Consider the following 20,383-nt stretch of genomic DNA (forward strand, 5'->3'; position numbering starts at 1 on the left):
TACAATTGTTAAGTTTTGCTTCGAGTGTCCTTTAATTGACTCACCAAAAACAAAACTCAGCCAATGAGGGGGAGCAGAGGAATGTTCCGTGACTGCGCGGGCACAGGGCAGCTGCAGGGGGGCTTGTAGAAGCTCCAAGTAAGTTAAACTCTTTTTTAATGTTCAGTTAAGGTTCCCTTTATGGATCCAGCATGACAGATTCTTAATGATGCCTGACCGGATGGATCAGGCAGATCGGGCAGCCTCTATACACACACTTGATTGTCTGCCGTAATGGTCATTATTGGTTGCTTCAGCCAACAACTATCTCATGTATGTACCTTAACTGTCAAACAGTGTGATGAGCTGTGATAAAAGAGGTATCTGTACTTGTCATTTTTTTGCAGTTGTATCAAAATAGAATGCAGGATATTGGAAACATATATAAATATCTCTGCATAGTAGTAAATAGAATATCTACATGATGGTCCAGTGGCTTCTCAGCTCCTCCTTGTCTTTGCCCATCTAGTGCTGGGGCCTTCTTGTTTTTAGCGGCTTGCCACTGCGTACAACCATGTCTGTACTGTGCATCTGTGAGTACAGGCCACGCATGCGCAGTTGTGCGAACATTCAGCCGTGCACAATCTGCTTTGTGCTATTGCGCAGCCCCGGACTGTTCTCACGCATGTGCCGTATGGCCACTCTGACGCAACACCAAGGGGAACAGGATCCCGAGAATATATCCAACAAGCTCTTGTTGGATATCCTCATAGGTGGGCTCTTGGATTGGTCAGGAACCCTCTTGACAATCCAGAGACGTCCTTCTACTTGAGGTACAGGTACACTTGAGAATAAGTGTCTGAGTTTGAAGTGTGTGAAAAAACAAAAACAGATAGTAATCTAAGGAGAGGGAAGGTTCTGGGTCCTACAGCACCTTCCTGTTCTCCTGACGATCTCCTTGTTCCCCCACAGGCTCCTCCGTTTGAATCTCCCGGCACAGAAGACTTCGGCTGTCTTCGGAAGCACTCGGGCGAAAGAGGGCATTTGCACGTGCGCAGTACGGGGCGGACGGTCTTCGGAAGCCTGAGTTTTTCCAAAGTTTCCCGCGGCGGGAGATTCAAACGGAGGAGCCTGCGGGGGAACAAGGAGACCGTCAGGAGAACAGGAAGCCGCTGTAGGACCAGAGCCTTCCCTCTCCTTAGATTACTATCTGTTTTTGGTTTTTTGCACACTTCAAACTCACTCAGTGGCGTAGCTAGAGATCGTGGGCTCCTTAGGTATCTGTTTTTTTATGTTTGTTTTTTTAGCTTCACACTCCTTTTAACATGAAAATTGCACTTATACTAAGTAAGAATGTCTTGCGACCTTATTGTAGGTTTATTATGTGTGAGAAAGTGGCAGGTTCACTATAGAGGTGAGTATGTTGGAAAGGCTCTTGTTCTGTTTTTCTAATATTTCTTTTCTCCCTCGTATCAGCGACATTGTGGAAGAAGACTTGGAAGAGGCCGGGGTGAGGGATCCGTCCCACAAGAAGATTATTCTGGAGAACCTACAGCTGAGGAAGTGACCTGTTGCCTTTTCTACTCTTCAACACGTGGCCTTATCCCCTTCACAGTGGCCTTCAGCGGGCGTGGTCATGACAACGCACCTTATTCGGCTCTGGTAGCCCCGGGGCCTAGCGAGGAGCGAAGCCTTACGCAGGATATTCCTGTTTGCTCTTTGTTGCCGGACAACAGCCATTGAGAGCCTTTCATTGCTGTCCTTCTATACATTTCCGTCTTCGATTACATTTTCTGACATGGGGAATTTTTTTTCTATTATTTTATTAAAGCTTCGACTGAATGGAGATGATTTTTTTAAAATGTTATTTCTTTTGTGTATTTAAAATTACACCAAAATGGAGTCTTGTATTCATTTAGTGCTACTAAAAAAGGCTTCCGGGTGTCATCTTGTGCCCGATGGACTTGTGCCACCTTAGAGAGGGTCTGCGCCAGACCGTGCCTAAAGGGCGTCAACTCAGAGGGACTGGGCCAGACCTTGCCAGGAGGGCATCACCTCAGATAGGGTGTGAGTTAGACCTTGCCAGGAGCTCGTCCCTTCAGAAAGGGTCTGCGCCAGACCTTGCCAGGAGTGCGTCACCTCAGATAGGGTGTGGGTCAGACATTGCCAGGAGGACATCACCTCAGAGAGGGTCTGCACCAGACCTTGTCAGAAGGGCGCCACCTCAGAGAGGGTCTGTGCCGGACCTTGTCAGAAGGGCATCACCTCAGAGAGGGTCTGGGCTGAACCTTCCCAGAAGGGCATCTCCTCAGAGAGGGACTGGGTCTGACCTTGTCAGAAGGGCGCCACCTCAGAGAGGCTCTGTGCCGGACCTTGCCAGGAGGGCTTCACCTTAGAGAGGGGTTGGGCAAGACCTTGCCAAGAGGACGTCTCCTCAGAGAGGGTCTGTGCCGGACCTTGTCAAGAGGGCGTCTCCTAAGAGAGGGTCTGTGCCGGACCTTGCCAGAAGGGCGTCGACACCAGGGAATTTTGGTCAGAGATTTCAAAGACTGGACTGTGGAGATTAATGTCAGTGTGGTTAAAATGGCCGATGGTTTGTGCGGAGAGGAACCGAGTCGTTCAGAGGAAATAAGCCGTTATAAAAGGGAATCCCATTCTGGGTGCTCTTGTGTTGTTTTTTTGTTGTTGTTTTTTCAAGAGACTGATTTACCGTAAACATTTGGAATGTCATTATTCGGAATCCGATTGTCCGTCTCCCGCCTTGGCGTTGGGAGTTCTCCGTTGGCTGAAGACTGAGAGCGCGTTTTAGAATTTGTGTACCCAAGCACTACAGCACGTGTACCGCTGATATAGGCACTTACTGCTGGACATTGTACGCCGCCCCCTAGCGGCTGCTCAGGTTTATACGTCTACCTGTTCAGAATGTACATTAATACATGCGTGTATGTATGACCTTTTCATGTAGATCTCTGTGGATCGAGATTTCGCATAATTAAATGGTGTTTTTTATGCTACCCGTAAACTGTTGTGGTTTTGCCTTATTCAGGTTTTCATGTTGTCACTTAAAGGGAACCTAACCTGAGAAGGATATGGATTTTTCCTTTTAAAATAATACCAGTTGCCTGGGTATCCCCCTGATCCTGTGTCTCTAATACTTTCAGCCGCAGCCCCTCAACAAGCATGCAGCAGATCAGGTGCTCTGACTGAAGCCAGACTGGATTAGCTGCATGCTTGTTTCAGGTGTGTGATTCAGCCACTACTGCAGCCAAAGAGATCAACGGGACAGCCAGGCAACTTGTATTGCTTAAAAGGAACCATACATATCCCTCTCAGTTAAGGTTCCCTTTCAAATGGACCTAAACTCTTGCACAGGACAGAAGGAAACATAGAGAAATTCACCCTGTATGTATTTAGAAAGTTTAGCCTGTATAATTCTCCCACATCTGTGACTAATCGCAAGTTGTAATTTGATCTCTCCCCTGTGTCACATGACTGCCACGGCAGATAAGCACATTTGAAAGCACAAGATGTTAACAATGTCTGCTTCCTTGAAAGCAGGAAGTAGACACACTGCAGATGTATTGCAGGATTTGTATCAACTGTAACAAAGAAATGTTTTTTCTGTAAAAGTTATTATGCTGTTGCTTATCTTTTAGAGCAGAAAGGAATTTCTGAGTTCAGGTCTGCTTTAAGACCTTTACCCATCCTGCGTGGCGTTGCGCAGACTGAGCAGTGTCTCTTCTGGAGACACCAAGCAGCGAGAATTCCCCAGGTGCACCGACCCACAACGTCCAATCACAAATCTGCACTTAAAGGGACTCCGAGCAGTGCAGAAACTATGGGAAGATGCATATCATTTTAAAGCTCTCTTTCTCCTCTTCCCAATGATATATAAACCGCCGCCCTACACCTTTTCGTTTTCGCGATTGAAATTCGCGAAAATAGAGAACACTAAAAGGCGTAGGGCCGCGGTTTAGGGGTCGCCAGAAAGAGGAGAAAGAGAGCTTTAAAATGATATCCATCTTTCCATAGTTACATTGTATTACACAGGCCGACTTTTTCTGCTGAATGGAGCTACTGACTTTGAGAAAAAGTCGCCCTGTGTAATACAAGGTAACTATGGAGCTCTCTTTCTCCTCTTTCTGGCGACCCCTAAACCGCGGCCCTACGCCTTTTAGTGTTCTCTATTTTCGCGATCGAAATCGCGGCCGCGGCAATTTCAATAGCGAAAACTAAAAGGCGTAGGACGGCGGTTTATATATCATTGGAAAGAGGAGAAAGAGAGATTTAAAATGATATGCATCTTTCCATAGTTTCTGCACTGCTCGGAGTCCCTTTAAAGGATCACTGCCGGAAACCTAAATCTGGGTGGTTGCTGTGGTTACTGAACTGTGATTTGCCTGGTGGCTTCCTGTCCTGCTTCATTGCGTAAGCCTCATAGGCCTCTATTCTGGTAGGGTTTTCAAACAAATTACCTCATGTACAGTAATTTACCTCATGAGGTAATGACATTTAGCAATTCTGGTAGGTTTTAGTCATTTTTTACCTCATGAGGTAATTTGTGCGGTAATTTGCATTCATTTCCCGAAAATAGCTATTCTCATGGACAGTAGGGAGCATGTCAGCACATAATTTACCCATCAGTGTAAGACCTGCCTGTACCTGGAGGTAAAGTCAATTTGTATGCATTTTGCAGTTTTTAGTGGAGTTCCTATTGCTGTTTTAGTGGAGTTCCTATTCAGGCCGTGTAATAGAAAAGAATAGTAGAAAAAAACTCCAAATATTTGCTGGATATTTTTTTTTTAAGGGATGCCTATAAATATACTTTGCGTAGGTTGCTACATAATGAAATACTCCTCCCCACAAAAAAAAAAATCTTCTAAAGACTATCCTAACTCATGAAAGACAATTTAAAGCGGAATATAACCCTGCATTTCAACTTTGCTCTAAAACATTATTTACAGCATATTATATGCAACCAGCATTTTTTTTTTACTAGACCAGCATTGGAAGGGTTACACACAGAGCTTTAAAGTTCTGTGGATAGAAATGCAGACGCATCCGAAGTTTAGATATATACATTTAAGTAAACCCAATGTAACAAGTGGTGAATGTTACACACTCTCTGGCTGTCCTCCAGCTCCTGCACAGTCAGAGAGAGTGAGTCACATTCCACACTTGTTACATTGTGTTTACTTAAATGTATCTATCTAAACTTCGGATGCGTCTGCATTTCTATCCACTGAACGTTAAAGCTCTGTGTGTAACCCTTCCACTGCTGGTCTAGTAAAAAAAAAATGCTGGTTGCATATAATATGCTGTAAATAATGTTTTAATGCAAAGTTGAAATGCAGGGTTATATTCCGCTTTAAGACTACTAGTATTTTTTTACCGCATGCTATCCACTGAAATACCTCATGTTTTACCGCACATTGGCCTCGATTCATAAAGCATTCCCGCATTCGGAAATGCAGAAAACCGCTCACTTTACCGACCACACAGCAAAATATGTATTCATAAAGGCTTTTTCCGCATGAAAAGCCGACATCCACGAGCAGAGTGATCAATCACCGCCTTGCGCGGTGATTATCATAGCAAAAGTAACAAATGTCAATTCATAAAGATTAGAGGTAGCGGTATGCGGACGGGTATTACCGCTACCTCTGATGTGGCGAGAAGCGTGCGGAATCCATTGCAGTGAATGGGACAGACCTCCCAAGCAGCTGCAGAGAGAACACCGCACGGAGGGATTCCGCCTGCTTCCCCTGTTTCCGCATGTCTCCCGACAGCCTAACGCCTGCCTACAGCGGAATATCTCCGCACGCCTGTCACAAGTAGCAAAATTTTTATGAATTACCACCCTGAAAGCGGAAATACCGACAGCGGTGTTTCCCCGCTCGACGTTACCTTCCCGACAGCACTTTTATGAATCGAGGCCATTATGTATTTACTGCATGTTTTACCTCATGTTTTACCTCATGTTCAGAAATGCAGAAAAATCTTTCAGAATTGCTAAAAAACAAGAGGAAAATACCGCATGAGGTATTTTGCCGACAAAAAATATTTACCTCACATAGCTACCAGAATTGAGGCCAATGTGTTTCTTGCTGAAGATTGACAGGAGAGACATGTGGATTCTGACAGGAGGGACATTGGAGTCTGTAGGAGGGGCATACACTTGTGTGGGAGGAACATGTGCATCTGTGGGTGGAGCATACACTTGTGTGGGAGGGACATGCGAACCTGCAGGAAGAGCTGTGGGGGAAGAGCATGTAAGACTGTAGGAGGAGCATGCAGTTGTGTACTGGACACGTGATACAGCTGTGTGGGAGGGACTTATAAGTCTGTAGGTGGGGCATCAGCTATGTGGGAGGGACATGTGAGTCTGTAGGTGGGGCACACAGATATGTGTGAGGGACATGTGCTCATTTGCCACTTTTATTTAAAGATCTGATATGCCAAACATGTAAACAACTTCAGAAGTTTAACCCTCTGGCTCATGGCATAATGTGGTCAATCCCGTTCCCTCCCCTCCCAGAGGAAGTGCAAAAAGTTACACACACTTCTCTTAAACTAATATTCACATCATGGGCAGGGCCAGATTTCTGGAGAGGCCTGGGTCTTGGGCAGCTGCTGTCCAATGGGGTGGCCGGACATGGAAATGGAGGCTGCAACTGGGGAGGGCGTGTGAGGTGCCAACCAATGCAAGAGGGGAGCTGCTGCCCGAAGCAAGCTGTACATGGAAGAAGCATGTATATGGATGTTACACATGGAAGAGGGGGCTGCTTATGGAATAAGAGAAGGGCTGCTGCATAAGGAAGAAGAACTACAAGAAAGTAGCGGTGAAAAAAGTTCCAGCCTTAGACATGGACTATGCACTCAGAGCCTTACTAGGGAATGCGGTAGAGCAGGCGGGTGAAGAGGAGGAGAGTAGAATATCCCACACTGGAGCAGGTATGTCTGCTCCACTCTGCTACACTTGATTGCCGCAGCACTGGTACACTCGCCTTCCCCTATGCAGAGCTGACAGTAAAATGGCCGTATCATAGTTACCTGTCCTTCCCAGTGCCATCCTCTGCCTACAAAATCCCACATCAGCCTTCCGCCCCTCCCCTTGCCACCAGCAGAGGAGAAGGCGGAGATCAGACCAGGCATGGAAGATTGGAGGAGGAGGAAAGCAAGGACACAACTGTGGAGCAGCCACTCCATTCCCAGCTCTGCACAGGGAGAGGTGAACCGCCCCCAGCCCTCCTACCGCCCAAGTAGTGGACCTTTTTGGCCCTTCCTGAGATTTGGCCCGAACAACACTTGTCCCTAAAAATAATGACAAGAGGCAAAAACTTGCACAATTCTATGTAGCCACAGAGGCCAACTCTAACCCTGTAATATAATACTTCAGGCAAAGTACTATGCATCAACCTATTAAGTACTGGAGCACAGACCTAAGGCAAAGCTATGCAAGGTAAGTACCAAGGTATGTTCATGTTCTCTTTAAAGGAACCCGGAGCACTCCTGGGCACAATTGTGACTTACCTGGGGCTTCCTCCAGCTCGCAAGGTCCCCAGTGTCCTCCTGGCTCCTCTCCCGTTCCTGCTGGCGGCTCTGTGATGACGTGTATCGGCAAAGTGGGAAGCAGGCCTGATGACTTTAAGCCGAAGTCATACTATAACGGAGCTGCCAGCGGGACCGGGAGAGGAGCCAGGTGACGCCGGGGGACCTCGCGGGCTACAGGGGGCTGGAGGAAGCGCCAGGTAAGCACCAGTTTATTTTTTAATGCCTGCTCAGGGTCCCTTTAAAGGGATCGATGTGGCTGGGCTTTCCCTCTAGACGAGCCAACGATGAGGACCTCTATTAGGTAAGTATCTTAGACTTTTTGAGGAAACCCTAGGATGGGGGAGGGAGAAATAAAATAAATTATGTACAGGAGGTTTAAGTTTCCTGTATGAATAAATCTGAGGTGTGGGATCGGCCTATAATAATGATGCAACCACTTCCTCTGGATTCTGACTTTTGAGAATAAGAAACATTCTCTTTCATTTCACTCATCTGCTGCAGCGATGGCGTCCGCTGATCTGAGCCAGGAGCTGGAGTGTCCCATCTGTCTGAGCATTTATACCGATCCTGTCATCCTGAGATGTGGCCACAACTTCTGCCGGGTCTGTAAGGGCTCGTTTCCACTAGTGCGGCGTGCGTCTCGCAGACGCACGCCGGCACTGAGCGGGTGGGCGGGATCTCAGGCGATCCCATGAGCCGTGCCATGCACGGCTATGGGATTCGCAGCCTCCGCCGCGAATTCTGTGGGGGTTCCGGCCGAATCGCTCCCGCAAGTGATTCCGCCGCGGCGCCGTCATCCCCTATGGCAGAGTTTCCCGTGCGATGCATGTGCGGGGAAACTCTGCGGAATCGAGGCGGAAACCGCGATAGTGGAAACGGGCCCTAATGGCTCCTGTCTATATCGATTGGACCCAGTTGCTAGGGCAACAGTTCCAGGACCCAACAGTGTACAGATGAATCGCTGTGCTGTTGCCTAGCAATGTATCTGTACAGCAGTGGGGTTCCCAAACTGACCGCCATAGCGATTGGATCCAGGCACAACAGATGCACAAGTCGGTGATAATGGAATGCCACATTCCCAACTAGTGCTGAAATATGGCATGAAGGTTATCATTTTTACCAGGGAAAAAACAAGTACCGGTAATATAGTTTGAGATGTTTTTATAAGATGGCATGTAAAAATGTAATTTGTGGTTGCTATGGGTTACTACACCTTTTGTTCGGCACTATGTCACAGGAACTGCGATAATTTGACATTCTCACAGCCACAGCAGGCATCGACGGAAATCACGGATGTCTTCAAATCATTTAAGCAGATTTATTTGGCAATATAGATATACAGCAGAAATCAGCAACAGGGGAGGACTGGGAAGGGGGGGAGATTCCCCCCCAGGTTGCCTCTCATGTAATGATTTAGGGCTGACACAGTGTCTGCTGCATTGTATAAGACAATGTGAAACACTAGGCTGGCTGAGGGAAATTTTAAGTGCAATCACTGAACCATTTAGAGGGCGGGTAAGCTGGTAAATGTACACAGCAAGATGCAGAGCAGAGACTTGCCTGGAGGGTCCATAGAAAAAACGATCTGCTCTCTCACTTTAATAGCTCCCAACTGTCCCTTTTGAAGGGACAGTCCCTCTTTGGACATAATGTGTGTGTGAGGGGAGGGGGGGGGGGGAATTAGGGCGGTCATACATCTGTCAACTCAGAAATCAACCGTTTTTATAATTACTATCAAATTGGATGAAAATCGGTGCCGCCATGTCCAATCAACAATTTTACTGATTTCAGGTAGAAATTGGTCGAATGTGAGATGCTGAGAAATCTCAGGCCGATGTGGTTGATCGGGTGCGCACAGTAACGGCGTACAATAGTCACAAATGACAGAAACCCCTGGCTGTCGTCCCCCCAAATGTATTATGTGACCCCCAGACTGTCCGCCCTTATAAACGGCCAGTTAGGGGTTAATCCTGGACCCCACCCTTAGGAGGTGGAATCCACTGTCCATCACATGCTAGACCTGCCATTGCCTAGTCAAAGCCTGTAATACGGTGACAAGCACAATACCTACTGCGCTAGCCTAATGACCTATTTCTGAATTGGAGCTTCGGTGGAATTGACCCCCAATTACAGGAAAATATGGTTGATCTGTTCCTCAGAGGGCTGTTTCCCTCAGAGGAACAGGTCAACACTTATGTTTACCTTTCAAAGCATAACAAAGCTCATGTTTTGCTGGCAATGCCATCAGCCAGTCTGGAGATATGAGCTCTATAACTTTCTACAAGCAAAACATTCTGCTGAAACCTTCAGTGTGCCTTCAGGTTCATGGGCTTCCAGAAAATGTCATTTAACCACTTAAGGACCAGGGGTGTTTCTTGTGATCTGTGCTGCGGGGGCTATTCAGCCCACAGCACAGATCGTGTGACAGCCAGGGCGACCAGACTTCCCCCCTTTTTTCCCCACTAGGGGGATGTCCTGCCGGGGGGGTCTGATCGCCGCCGGCTAGTTTTAATTACCGGGGGGGGGGGGGCTCCGCAACGTTTTTCTCGCTCCCTCTCCTTACCTCCCTCCCCTCCTTCATCAGAGCGGCGCAGGATATCCGTCCTGCGCCTGATAGGATAGGCTTCAGCCTATCATAGGCCGGCGATCCCCGGCCAATCAGAGGCCGGGGATCGCCGATCTGCCTTACAGCGCTGCTGTGCAGCGGCGCCATATTGATGTAAACAGCGGGGATTTCTTCCCCGGATGTTAACATTAGGCGTGCGAGCCGCGATCGGCAGCTCGCACACTGTTCACGGAGACACCCTCCGTGAACTGACATGGAAAGGCCGCTCGAACGAGCGACCGTTTCCATGTAATAACCACTTAAACCTGCCGCCGCCTATCGGCGTTAGGCGGTCCTTAAATTAAGAGACACTGACTCTGCATATCAAGTCCTTTACTGAAACCAGTTCTCTAATGTACCTGAACGCCCAGAATTCAAGCATGTAGTCCTTAAATTCCAACATGGCACTTTGCAAATTTGCAAATGGTAAAATATGAAAACATTTGTATTTTCTGTACTTATGCCTATTTTTCCCCTGTAAAATGCCTATAAAATTAAATAATTATTGAAAACAAATATTACCCAAAGAAAGCGTAGATTGTCCTGAAAAATGTGTAAGAACTTTGATGGCATATGTAATAAAATAGTTATTGCTGTATGAAGAATGACTGCTGAAATGCCACAATTGTAAGGAATCTTAAAAGATGAAACCTTGGAATGCAAAGTGGTTAAAGTTATGATAGGAAAAATGGTGTTTTTTTTTTTTTATGTGGTTAAAGGGATCCCGAGCAGTGCTAAAAAGGGAAATGTGGACTTACCTGGGGCTTTCTCCAGCCCCCTGTTGCTCGTGAGGTCCCCCGGCATCTTCTTGGTCCCTTCTGTGGTCTCGCTGGAGGCTCTAGTAATCTGGTGACTTTGGCTGAAGTTGCATGTGCATGGCCCCATGGTTGCCATAAGCGCATGCGCAGGACGCTTATGGCGACCAGCATAATGATGCATCGAGTGCATGCACGGTTACCGGAGCCACCAGCGGGACCACAGAAGGAACTAAGAAGTTGCCAGGGGCCCTCACAGGCAATGAGGGGCTGGAGGAAGCCCCAGGTAAGTCCAGATTTCTTTTTCTTGGCACTGCTCAGGGTCCCTTTAAATGACAGATAATGTATCTACCTATCGGTAGTGTAAATTTACATGTATCAAAAGAAAAGTCAGTGAATTTTATGCCGGGGTAGTACAGATCCTAACACAAGGTTTGAGGATTGCTGGTAGAGTCCTTCTATTTACACACACAAGACCGTGGAAGCACAACTGGCATGATGGTTGGATGAGGTGTCCTCAGGGCAGCAGGAAATGGCACCAGGAATAAATGGTGCATGAAGCCGCCGCTAGTGTATAAAATGCTATTTTGCATTTTAATGTTAAAACGCTATTTAATATTTTAACATTAAAACGCAAAATAGCGTTTTGAAAGCAGCAGCACCCAGAGATGCTCCTGCCTCCAAGACCATCGCCTCCAATTACAAGACAGGAGCAGAGAGGTGAATAGCGGTGATTGGCGGTTCTGGGGCAGCGTCCCCCGCCTGATTGGTGGATCGCTTCAGAAAGCCTCCAGCGTGCAGATACCTCCACCAGCTGCTCGTATGATCTGCCTGTGTAGTACTCCAGGCCGGGGCAGAGGTGGTACATTGGAGGACAAAATTGGACATGGGGGAGACCAGGACAACCACTGGGGACACGGTTGGACATGGGGGGCAGAGGACATACGCTGGGGGAAAAATTGGACATAGGAGGATGACTCTCTGGCGTACGTTAAAAAGGGGCGCTGGGAAAAAAGGGCGCCGGGTTTTTAACGATAAGCATGGATAACGTTTAAAAATGTATTGTACTGTATTTCGTTTAAAATTAATGTTATTTAAAGTTATAAATCATTAAATAATGTGCATTAAATCGGCAATTGTAAAAACGTTAATCTTTCGTTTAAATAGTGAAACGTATAATAACGTTTAAAAAAAAAATTACTAAGTAACCCTCCCTGTACCTACCCCTAACCCCTAGACCCCCCTGTTGATGCCTAAACCTAAGACCCCCCCTGTTGGTGCCTAAGTAACCCTCCCTGTACCTACCCCTAACCCCTAGACCCCCCTATTAGTGCCTAAACCTAAGACCCCCCTGTTGGTGCCTAAACCTAAGACCCCCCTGTTAGTGCCTAAACCTAAGACCCCCCCTGTTGGTGCCTAAACCTAAGACCCCCCTGTTGGTGCCTAAACCTAAGACCCCCTGTTGGTGCCTAAACCTAATACCCCCCTGTTGGTGCCTAAACCTAAGACCCCCCTTTTGGTGCCTAAACCTAAGACCCCCTGTTGGTGCCTAAACCTAAGACCCCCCTGCTGGTGCCTAAACCTAAGACCCCCCTTTTGTTTTTTTCGTTTAAAAATAATGGAAATAAATAAATAAATAAATAAATAAATTAAAAAAAAAAGTACTGTTTTTCGTTTAAAAATAATGTTTGAAAAAAAATATTGTACTGTTTTTCGTTTAAAAATAATATTTAAAAATGTATAAATCATTAAATAATGTGTAATCATGAGAAACAGTAATAAAACATTAAGTCTCCGGGCGACGCTTTTAAAACGTTAGTTTTCTCCGGCGCCCTTTTTTCCTATCGGGCGCCCATTAAACGATATTTATTATAGGAGTGAATGGCGGTGCCCGATTTGTCCACTAGCCTCAGGCGCTCGAATTTACTGTTTCCGACTCTCTGGGTGCTGCTGCTTTCAAAACGCTATTTTGCGTTTTAATGTTAAAACATAAAAATAGTGTTTTAACATTAAAACGCTATTTATTGTTTTAACATTAAAACGCAAAATAGCGTTTTATACACTAGTGGCGGTTCCATGCGCCATTTTTTCCCGGCGCCATTTTTGGCTGTATGCGTCCTCAGAGGCAGAGCCAGGATCCTGACTAACGTGAAGTAAAACATGGTGGTTAAGTAGTCTAATTCTACAGGTAACTATCCAAAAAGGACAGGAGGGAATTAAATCAAAATCATAATGCTAACTGTACAGTTCCTCTATGGTTAAATCTGAAAGATTAGCCCAGCCACACCCTGAGCAGATAATTATACAACTAGTTCTACTGGTTTCCAGGAAACAAATACTTTCACTTTCCTCATTCTGCTGCAGTGATGGCGTCTGCTGATCTGAGCCAGGAGCTGGAGTTGTGGACAGGATCGGTATAAATGGTCAGACAGATGGGACTGTCTGACCATTTATACCGATCCTGTAATCCTGAGATGTGGTCACAACTTCTGCCGGGGCTGTATTGATCGTGTGCTGGATACACAGGAGGAGCCTGGAGGTTATTCCAGTCCTGAATGTAGAGAGCAGTTTATGGAGCGCTCGGATACCCCTTTTTATTATTCGAGTTTGGTCGAATTCGAATAGTAAATTATTCGAAATCGGTCGAATATTCGAGTCGAATATTTTTTACTATTCGATTCGACCTCGGACTTCGAGCTCATTATTCGAGTCGGTATTCGAGCTCATTATTCGAGCTGACTATTCGAATTGGCCTTAAATAGCTTCCAACACTTCTTTTGGGGGTGAATGATGCAAGAAACATCTTTTTTTCCAAGTAACAACAGCAAGTGATTATGTGTGGATGTTCCTTTAAAAAAAAAAAAAAAAAGGTGGAAAGAGAAGTTGTGTCCAAAATTCTGTTCAGTACTGTATATACTTCTTCTTCTGTATCTTTTATATCTTCTTCTTCTTCTACTTTATCTTCTATATCTTCTTCTTCTTCTTCTTCTATATCTTCTTCTTCTATATCTTCTTCTTCTTCTTCTATATCTTCTTCTTCTTCTTCTTCTATATCTTCTTCTTCTATATCATCTTCTTCTTCTTCTTCTATATCTTCTTCTTTTTCTTCTTCTTCTTCTATATCGTCTTCTTCTTCTTCATCTTCTTCTTCATCTTCTTTTTCTTCATCATCTTCTTCTTCATCATCTTCTTCTTCTTCATCTTCTTCTTCTTCATCTTCTTCTTCTTCTTCATCTTCTTCTTCTTCATCTTCTTCATCTTCTTCTTCTTCTTCTTCTTCATCTTCTTCTTCATCTTCTTCATCCTCTTCACCTTCTTCATTTTCTTCTTCTTCATCTTCTTCTTCTTCTTTTTCATCTTCTTTTTCTTCATCTTCTTCTTCTTCATCTTCTTCTTCTATATCTTCTTTTTCTATACCTTCTTTTTCTATATCCTCTTCTTATTATTATTTTTCTATTTCGTCTTCTTCTTTTTCTATATCTTCTTCTTCTTCTCCTTCTTCTTCTTCTTTTTCTATATCTTCTTCTTCTTCTATATTGTCTTCTTCTTCTTCTTCACTTATTTCTCTTTTATATATATTTTTTTTAAAGAAATGCAGCTATTTTTGAGCATAATAAATAGCTGGTGGCGCACGCATGGTGGAAGCGCCATTGTATGTGCTCCCTGGCAGTGGAAACACACAGACAGCAGGAGGTAAATTCAGCAGCAGGAGGAGGAGGAGGATGAGTGTGTGGCAGCAGGCAGTCAATGAGGCAGGCAGCGTGACATAATAGCCCTGGTACCCTGGCAGTGGGAAACACAGACAGACAGCAGCAGCAGCAGGAGGAATGGAGGAGTAGTGTGAGTGTGGCAGCAGGTAGGTAGGCAGCGTGACATAATAGCCCTGGTACCTAGCGGTGATACCAGGGCTGTAAATAAACACAGCAGGAGGTCCCAGACAGCGGTCGTGAAGCCCACATCGTGTCCAATACACAACTGGGACATCACAGTTTTCAACCCGGGCACCTCAGAAAAATTACACCTTTTTTTTTTTTTTTTTTAAAAGGTAAATACAGGCAGCAGGGGCAGCTATTGTTTGACGTAATAGCTGGTGGCAGAGTGGCAGCAGAAGGTAAATCTGTATCTGTGTACCCTTGGCAAGTGGGAAACACAGACAGACAGACAACAGCAGAAGGGCAGTACACAGCAGCCCACTGTAGATGTAAAATGTGTGGCTGCAGGCGACGTAATAGTCAAAGTGAACCAGGCTGGCTTAGTGAGCAGGAGCCAGGAGGTGGTAAAGGGTAGAGTTGGGCCGAACGGTTCCAGGCGAACTTTGGGGGTTCGCGTTCGCCTGCATCAGGCGAACTTTTGCGGAAGTTCGATTCGCCCCATAAAGCAAAAATTTTCGCCTCCATTTTACTGTCAGCAGACATGTTATTGTGAAACACACTGCTTAAGACCCCACCCACCCTCCCTTCAAGCTAGGTCCTTTTATACCATTTGACTCAGTTGTCTGCCTACACTAATTAGTTATGGGACAGCTGCTACACACTCTGCTAGGGAGATTTTAATTGGCCTCCCTCCTCCCTCCTCCCTTCTACCCTTCTACCTATTCCCTCCTCCCTCCTACCAGAGGGAGGAGGGTCTCTTCTGCCAGGGAATTATACTATTTTAAAAACCAGTATACATCATACCATAGCCGGGAATCGAACCCAGATCTCACTGTGTGGTGGGCACGTCACCCTAAGCACTGTACCACTACAGTAGTAAGTGAAGCTTGCCTAAAATTTAACATTTATGCTCAATGCAATAGAACCATTAGGTTGCTTAAAGGAGAACTGTAGTGAGAGGTATATGGAGGCTGCCATATTGATTTCCTTTTAAGCTATACCAGTTGCCTGGCAGCCCTGCTGATCTATTTGGCTGCAGTAGTGTGAATCACACCAGAAACAAGCATGCAGCTAATCTTGTCAGATCTTACAAAAATGTCAAACACCAGATCTGCTGCATGCTTGTTCAGGGTCTAGGGCTAAAAGTATTGGAGGCAGAGGATCTGCAGGATAGCCAGGTAACTGGTATTGCTTAACCACTTGCCGACCGCACGCTTATACCGTGCGTCGGCAAAGTGGCAGCTGCAGGACCAGCGACGCAGTATTGCGTCGCCAGCTGCAGGCTGATTAATCAGGAAGCAGCCGCTCGTGCGAGCGGCTGCTTCCTGTCAATTCACGGCGGAGGGGTCCGTGAATAGCCTGCGGGCCGCCGATGGCGGCTCGCAGGCTAAATGTAAACACAAGCGGAAATAATCCGCTTTGTTTACATTGTACGGCGCTGCTGCGCAGCAGCGCCGTAAGGCAGATCGGCGATCCCCGGCCAATCAGCGGCCGGGGATCGCCGCCATGTGACAGGAGACAGCCTGTCACTGGCTGCACAGGACGGATAGCGTCCTGTGCAGCCCGGATCTCCAGGGGGGGCCAGGTAGGAGAGGGAGGGGGAGGATTTCGCCGCGGAGGGGGGCTTTGAGGTGCCCCCCCCGCAACACCCGGCAGGCAGGAGCGATCAGACCCCCCCAGCACATCATCCCCCTAGTGGGGAAAAAAGGGGGGCGATCTGGTCGCTCTGTCTGCACGCTGATCTGTGCTGGGGGCTGCAGAGCCCACCCAGCACAGATCAGCTAAGACAGCGCTGGTCCTTAAGGGGGGGTAAAGGGTGGGTCCTCAAGTGGTTAAAAGGAAATCAATATGGTAGCCTCCATATACCTTTCACTACAGTTCTCCTTTAAGCAACCTAATGGTTCTATTGCATTGAGCATAAATGTTAAATTTTAGGCAAGCTTCACTTACTTCTGTAGTGGTACAGTGCTTAGGGTGACGTGCCCACCACACAGTGAGATCTGGGTTCGATTCCCAGCTATGGTATGATCTGGTGTTTGACATTTTTGTAAGATCTGACAAGATTAGCTGCATGCTTGTTTCTGGTGTGATTCACACTACTGCAGCCAAATAGATCAGCAGGGCTGCCAGGCAACTGGTATAGCTTAAAAGGAAATCAATATGGCAGCCTCCATATACCTCTCACTACAGTTCTCCTTTAAGCAACCTAATGGTTCTATTGCATTGAGCATAAATGTTAAATTTTAGGCAAGCTTCACTTACTTCTGTAGTGGTACAGTGCTTAGGGTGACGTGCCCACCACACAGTGAGATCTGGGTTCGATTCCCAGCTATGGTATGATGTATACTCATGTATGTATCCCCAGCTATGGTATGATGTATACTCATGTATGTATTCCCAGCTATGGTATGATGTATACTGATTTTTAAAATAGTATAATTCCCTGGCAGAAGAGACCCTCCTCCCTCCGGTAGGAGGTAGGAGGGAGGAGGGAGGTTAAAATCTCCCTAGCAGAGTGTGTAGCAGCTGTCCCATAACTAATTAGTGTAGGTAGGCAAATGGTATAAAGGACCTTGCTTGGAGAGGGGGGGGGGGGGGGGTCCTCCAGCAGTGATGTGTATTTCACTCAATTAGGTGTGGCTCCAGGTATTAGAGCTTTTGAAACATGTTTTCTATCATTTTTCCAGCTGATAGAATGTTTTAAATCTTTGAAAGTTCGCCTCCCCATTGAAGTCTATTGCGGTTCGCGAACTTTTTCGCGAACCGAACCTTTTGCGGAAGTTCGCGAACCTAAAATCGGAGGTTCGGGCCAACTCTAGTAAAGGGTGGTAAGGCACATTAACGATGGTTCTTCCGGCAGCCAGTTCATGTCCCCCTCTCGCCGACAACAGGGGCCAGGAACTCGCCTTCCACCCACGCCTGGTTCATCTTGAGAAACGTCAGTCTGTCCACAGACTTGTGAGACAGACGTGAGCGTTTCTCGGTGACCACGCCACCAGCTGCACTGAAGCAGCGCTCGGACAGCACGCTGGAAGGGGGGCAGAACAGCACTTCCAGGGCGTACTGCGCCAGCTCGCTCCAGATCTCCAGGCGCTTGACCCAATACTCCATGGGATCAACAGGGGCATTGCTGTCAAGCCCGCTGTAGGACCCCATGTAGTCAGCCACCATGCGGGTCAGGCACTGGCTGTGACCGGAGGAGGATGCTGCTGCATGCACCTCCTCTCTAGTCACTGCTGCCGGAGCCTCTACAGTCCTGTAGAGCTCGTTGCTGAGAGACAGCAGGTCTGTGGGGCGCTTGCTGCTGGATGCAGGCACCTGCTGCTGCCTCTGTGCTGGCTGGACAGTGGGGGTGGAAGGCTGGGGGAAGGCTTCCTCCAAGCGCTCAACAAGGGCCTGCTGCAAGCTCCTTATTTGTTGCGCTGGGTCTCCTCCTGCAGGCGGCAGGAACTGGCTCAACTTCCCCTTGAGGCGTGGGTCCAAGATCATGCTGATCCAGATGTCCTCCCTCTGCTTCATCTGGATCACCCTGGGGTCCTTGCGCAGGCACGTCAGCATGTGCGCTGCCATTGGGAAGAGGCGGGCCACGTCTGCTGGCACATCGACGGCAGTGCTGTCCTCATCCTCCTCCTCTGCCTCCTCAGCCTCATCCTCTCTCCACCCCCGCACCAACTCAGCTGCGCTGTGCTGATCCCCCTCATCAGCAGCAAAGTCAGGGACCTCCACCAAGTCCTCCTCCCCCTCAGAGGTGGACTGTGCAGCTGTTTGCCGCTCCTGCTGGTCCAAGGCTGCCGCTCCCTGTTCCAGCAAAGCATCGAGGGCCCTGTTCAGCAGACAAACCAGGGGCACCCACTCGCAGACCATAGCATGGTCCCTGCTCACCATGTTAGTGGCCTGCAGAAAGGAAGCCAGCACTAAGCACACCTGCTGCATGTGCCTCCAGTCATCATCGGGGACGATGGACAGGATGTTGCTGGTCTTGTCCCTTCTCTGAGCGGCGGAAACAGTGGCCAGGGCAAGGTACTGGTTGACAGCGTGCTTCTGTTCAACCAGACGCTCCAACATCGCCAGGGTGGAGTTCCAGCGAGTTGGAACATCAAGGATCAGCCGATGGCGTGGCAGCTCCAGCTCCTTTTGCATGTCTTCCAGGCTCGCACAGGCTGCAGCCGAGCGCCGGAAGTGACGCACAACGTTCCTTGCCGTTTCCAGCAGTTCGCCCATCCCCTGGTAGGTGCGCAAGCACTTCTGCACCACCAGGTTCAGCACGTGGGCAAGACAGGGGATGTGGGTCAGGTTTCACCTGTCAATTGCGGCAACAAGATTGGCCCCGTTGTCGGCCACCACCTCTCCGACTCTGAGGCCTCTGGGGGTCAGCCAAATCCTCTCCTGCTCCTGGAGTTTGGCCAACACATGGGTTGCCGTCAGTTTGGTCTTCCCAAGGCTGACCAACTGCAGCAGCGCTTGGCAGTGGCGGGCCTTCACGCTGCTGCTGAGGCGGGGGGGGGTTGGCCAGGTGTGCCGGAGGATGGCAGAGGATCGGAGGAACCTGCTGCAGTTCCCCTGACCCTGCGGGGTGGCACCACCCACTGTGTTGCTGCTGCTGCTGTGCCCGCTGCTGCTCTCCCATCCTCACCCCCTTCCACCAAGCTGACCCAGTGGACAGTGAAGGACAGGTAGCGGCCTGTCCCGAAGCGGCTGCTCCAGGAGTCCATGGTGACGTGGACCCTTTCACCAACCACGTGCTCCAGCCCTCGCCCCACATTGGCCATCACAAAGCGGTGCAGTGCAGGAATGGCCTTACGGGCGAAAAAGTGTCTGCTGGGGAGCTGCCAGTCTGGGGCTGCACAAGCAAGCAGCGCACGCATGTCGCTCCCCTCCTGCACGAGCGTGTACGGCAGGAGTTGGGAGCACATGGCCCGTGCCAGCAAGCCGTTCAGCTGCCGCACGCGACGGCTGCTGGGAGGCAGAGCCCTAACCACCCCCTGGAAGGACTCGCTCAAAAGGCTCTGGCGTGGCCTTTTGCTGGCACGGGAATCAGCGGACACAGCAGAGGAGGCCACTGAGGACTGGCTGCCAGAACAGGCCTCAGTGTCGGCAGCAGGAGTTGCAGAGGGGGGAGGAGCAGTGCGTTTCCGCACTCCTGCTGGTGCTACTGGAGGAGCAGGAGGGCGGGTGGCTGCTGTTGCTGCTGCTGCTGCTGAAGGCTGTGCAGTGATGGGTGTGGTGCCACTGCCAGCACCAGATGCCTTCAGCCTCTGGAACTCCTCATGCTGGTGGAAATGTTTCGCAGCAAGGTGGTTGATGAGCGAGCTGGTGCTGAACTTTAAGGGGTCTGCACCTCTGCTCAACGTCCGCTGACAGTGGTTGCAAGTGGCGTACTTGCTGTCAACTGTGGGCATGGTGAAAAATCGCCAGATTGGTGACAAAAACCACCCCCTACGACCTGGAGCCGCTGCTGCCTGTCTCCCTGTGGTGGTTGGGGCGGGGGCTTGGGTGCGGCTGGTGGTGGTACTGGTGGCAGATGCTGCTGCTGCTGCTGCTGAGCCTGAGACACCAGCAGGCTGTGGGACCTGCCTACTGCTGCCAATGCTTGCAATGATGCGCCTCCTTGCAAGGCC

General features: G+C 48.3%; 1 protein-coding gene and 1 pseudogene across 2 annotated transcripts in view; both read left to right on the forward strand.

Moving 5' to 3' along the window:
* Window positions 1-3,001, forward strand: part of INPPL1 (inositol polyphosphate phosphatase like 1) — a 142,626-nt gene extending 139,625 nt beyond the window's left edge. For both annotated transcript variants that reach the window (XM_068266559.1, XM_068266558.1), the window contains exon 28: window positions 1,456-3,001. In XM_068266559.1, the coding sequence (XP_068122660.1) occupies window positions 1,456-1,546 (91 nt within the window). In that variant the 3' untranslated portion in view covers window positions 1,547-3,001. The remainder of the gene's footprint in view (window positions 1-1,455) is intronic.
* Window positions 3,002-11,053: 8,052 nt separating this feature from the next.
* Window positions 11,054-20,383, forward strand: part of LOC137544654 (uncharacterized) — a 79,209-nt pseudogene continuing 69,879 nt past the window's right edge.

Source organism: Hyperolius riggenbachi, chromosome 2, assembly GCF_040937935.1.
Source record: "Hyperolius riggenbachi isolate aHypRig1 chromosome 2, aHypRig1.pri, whole genome shotgun sequence".
Taxonomy (NCBI): Eukaryota; Metazoa; Chordata; class Amphibia; order Anura; family Hyperoliidae; genus Hyperolius; species Hyperolius riggenbachi.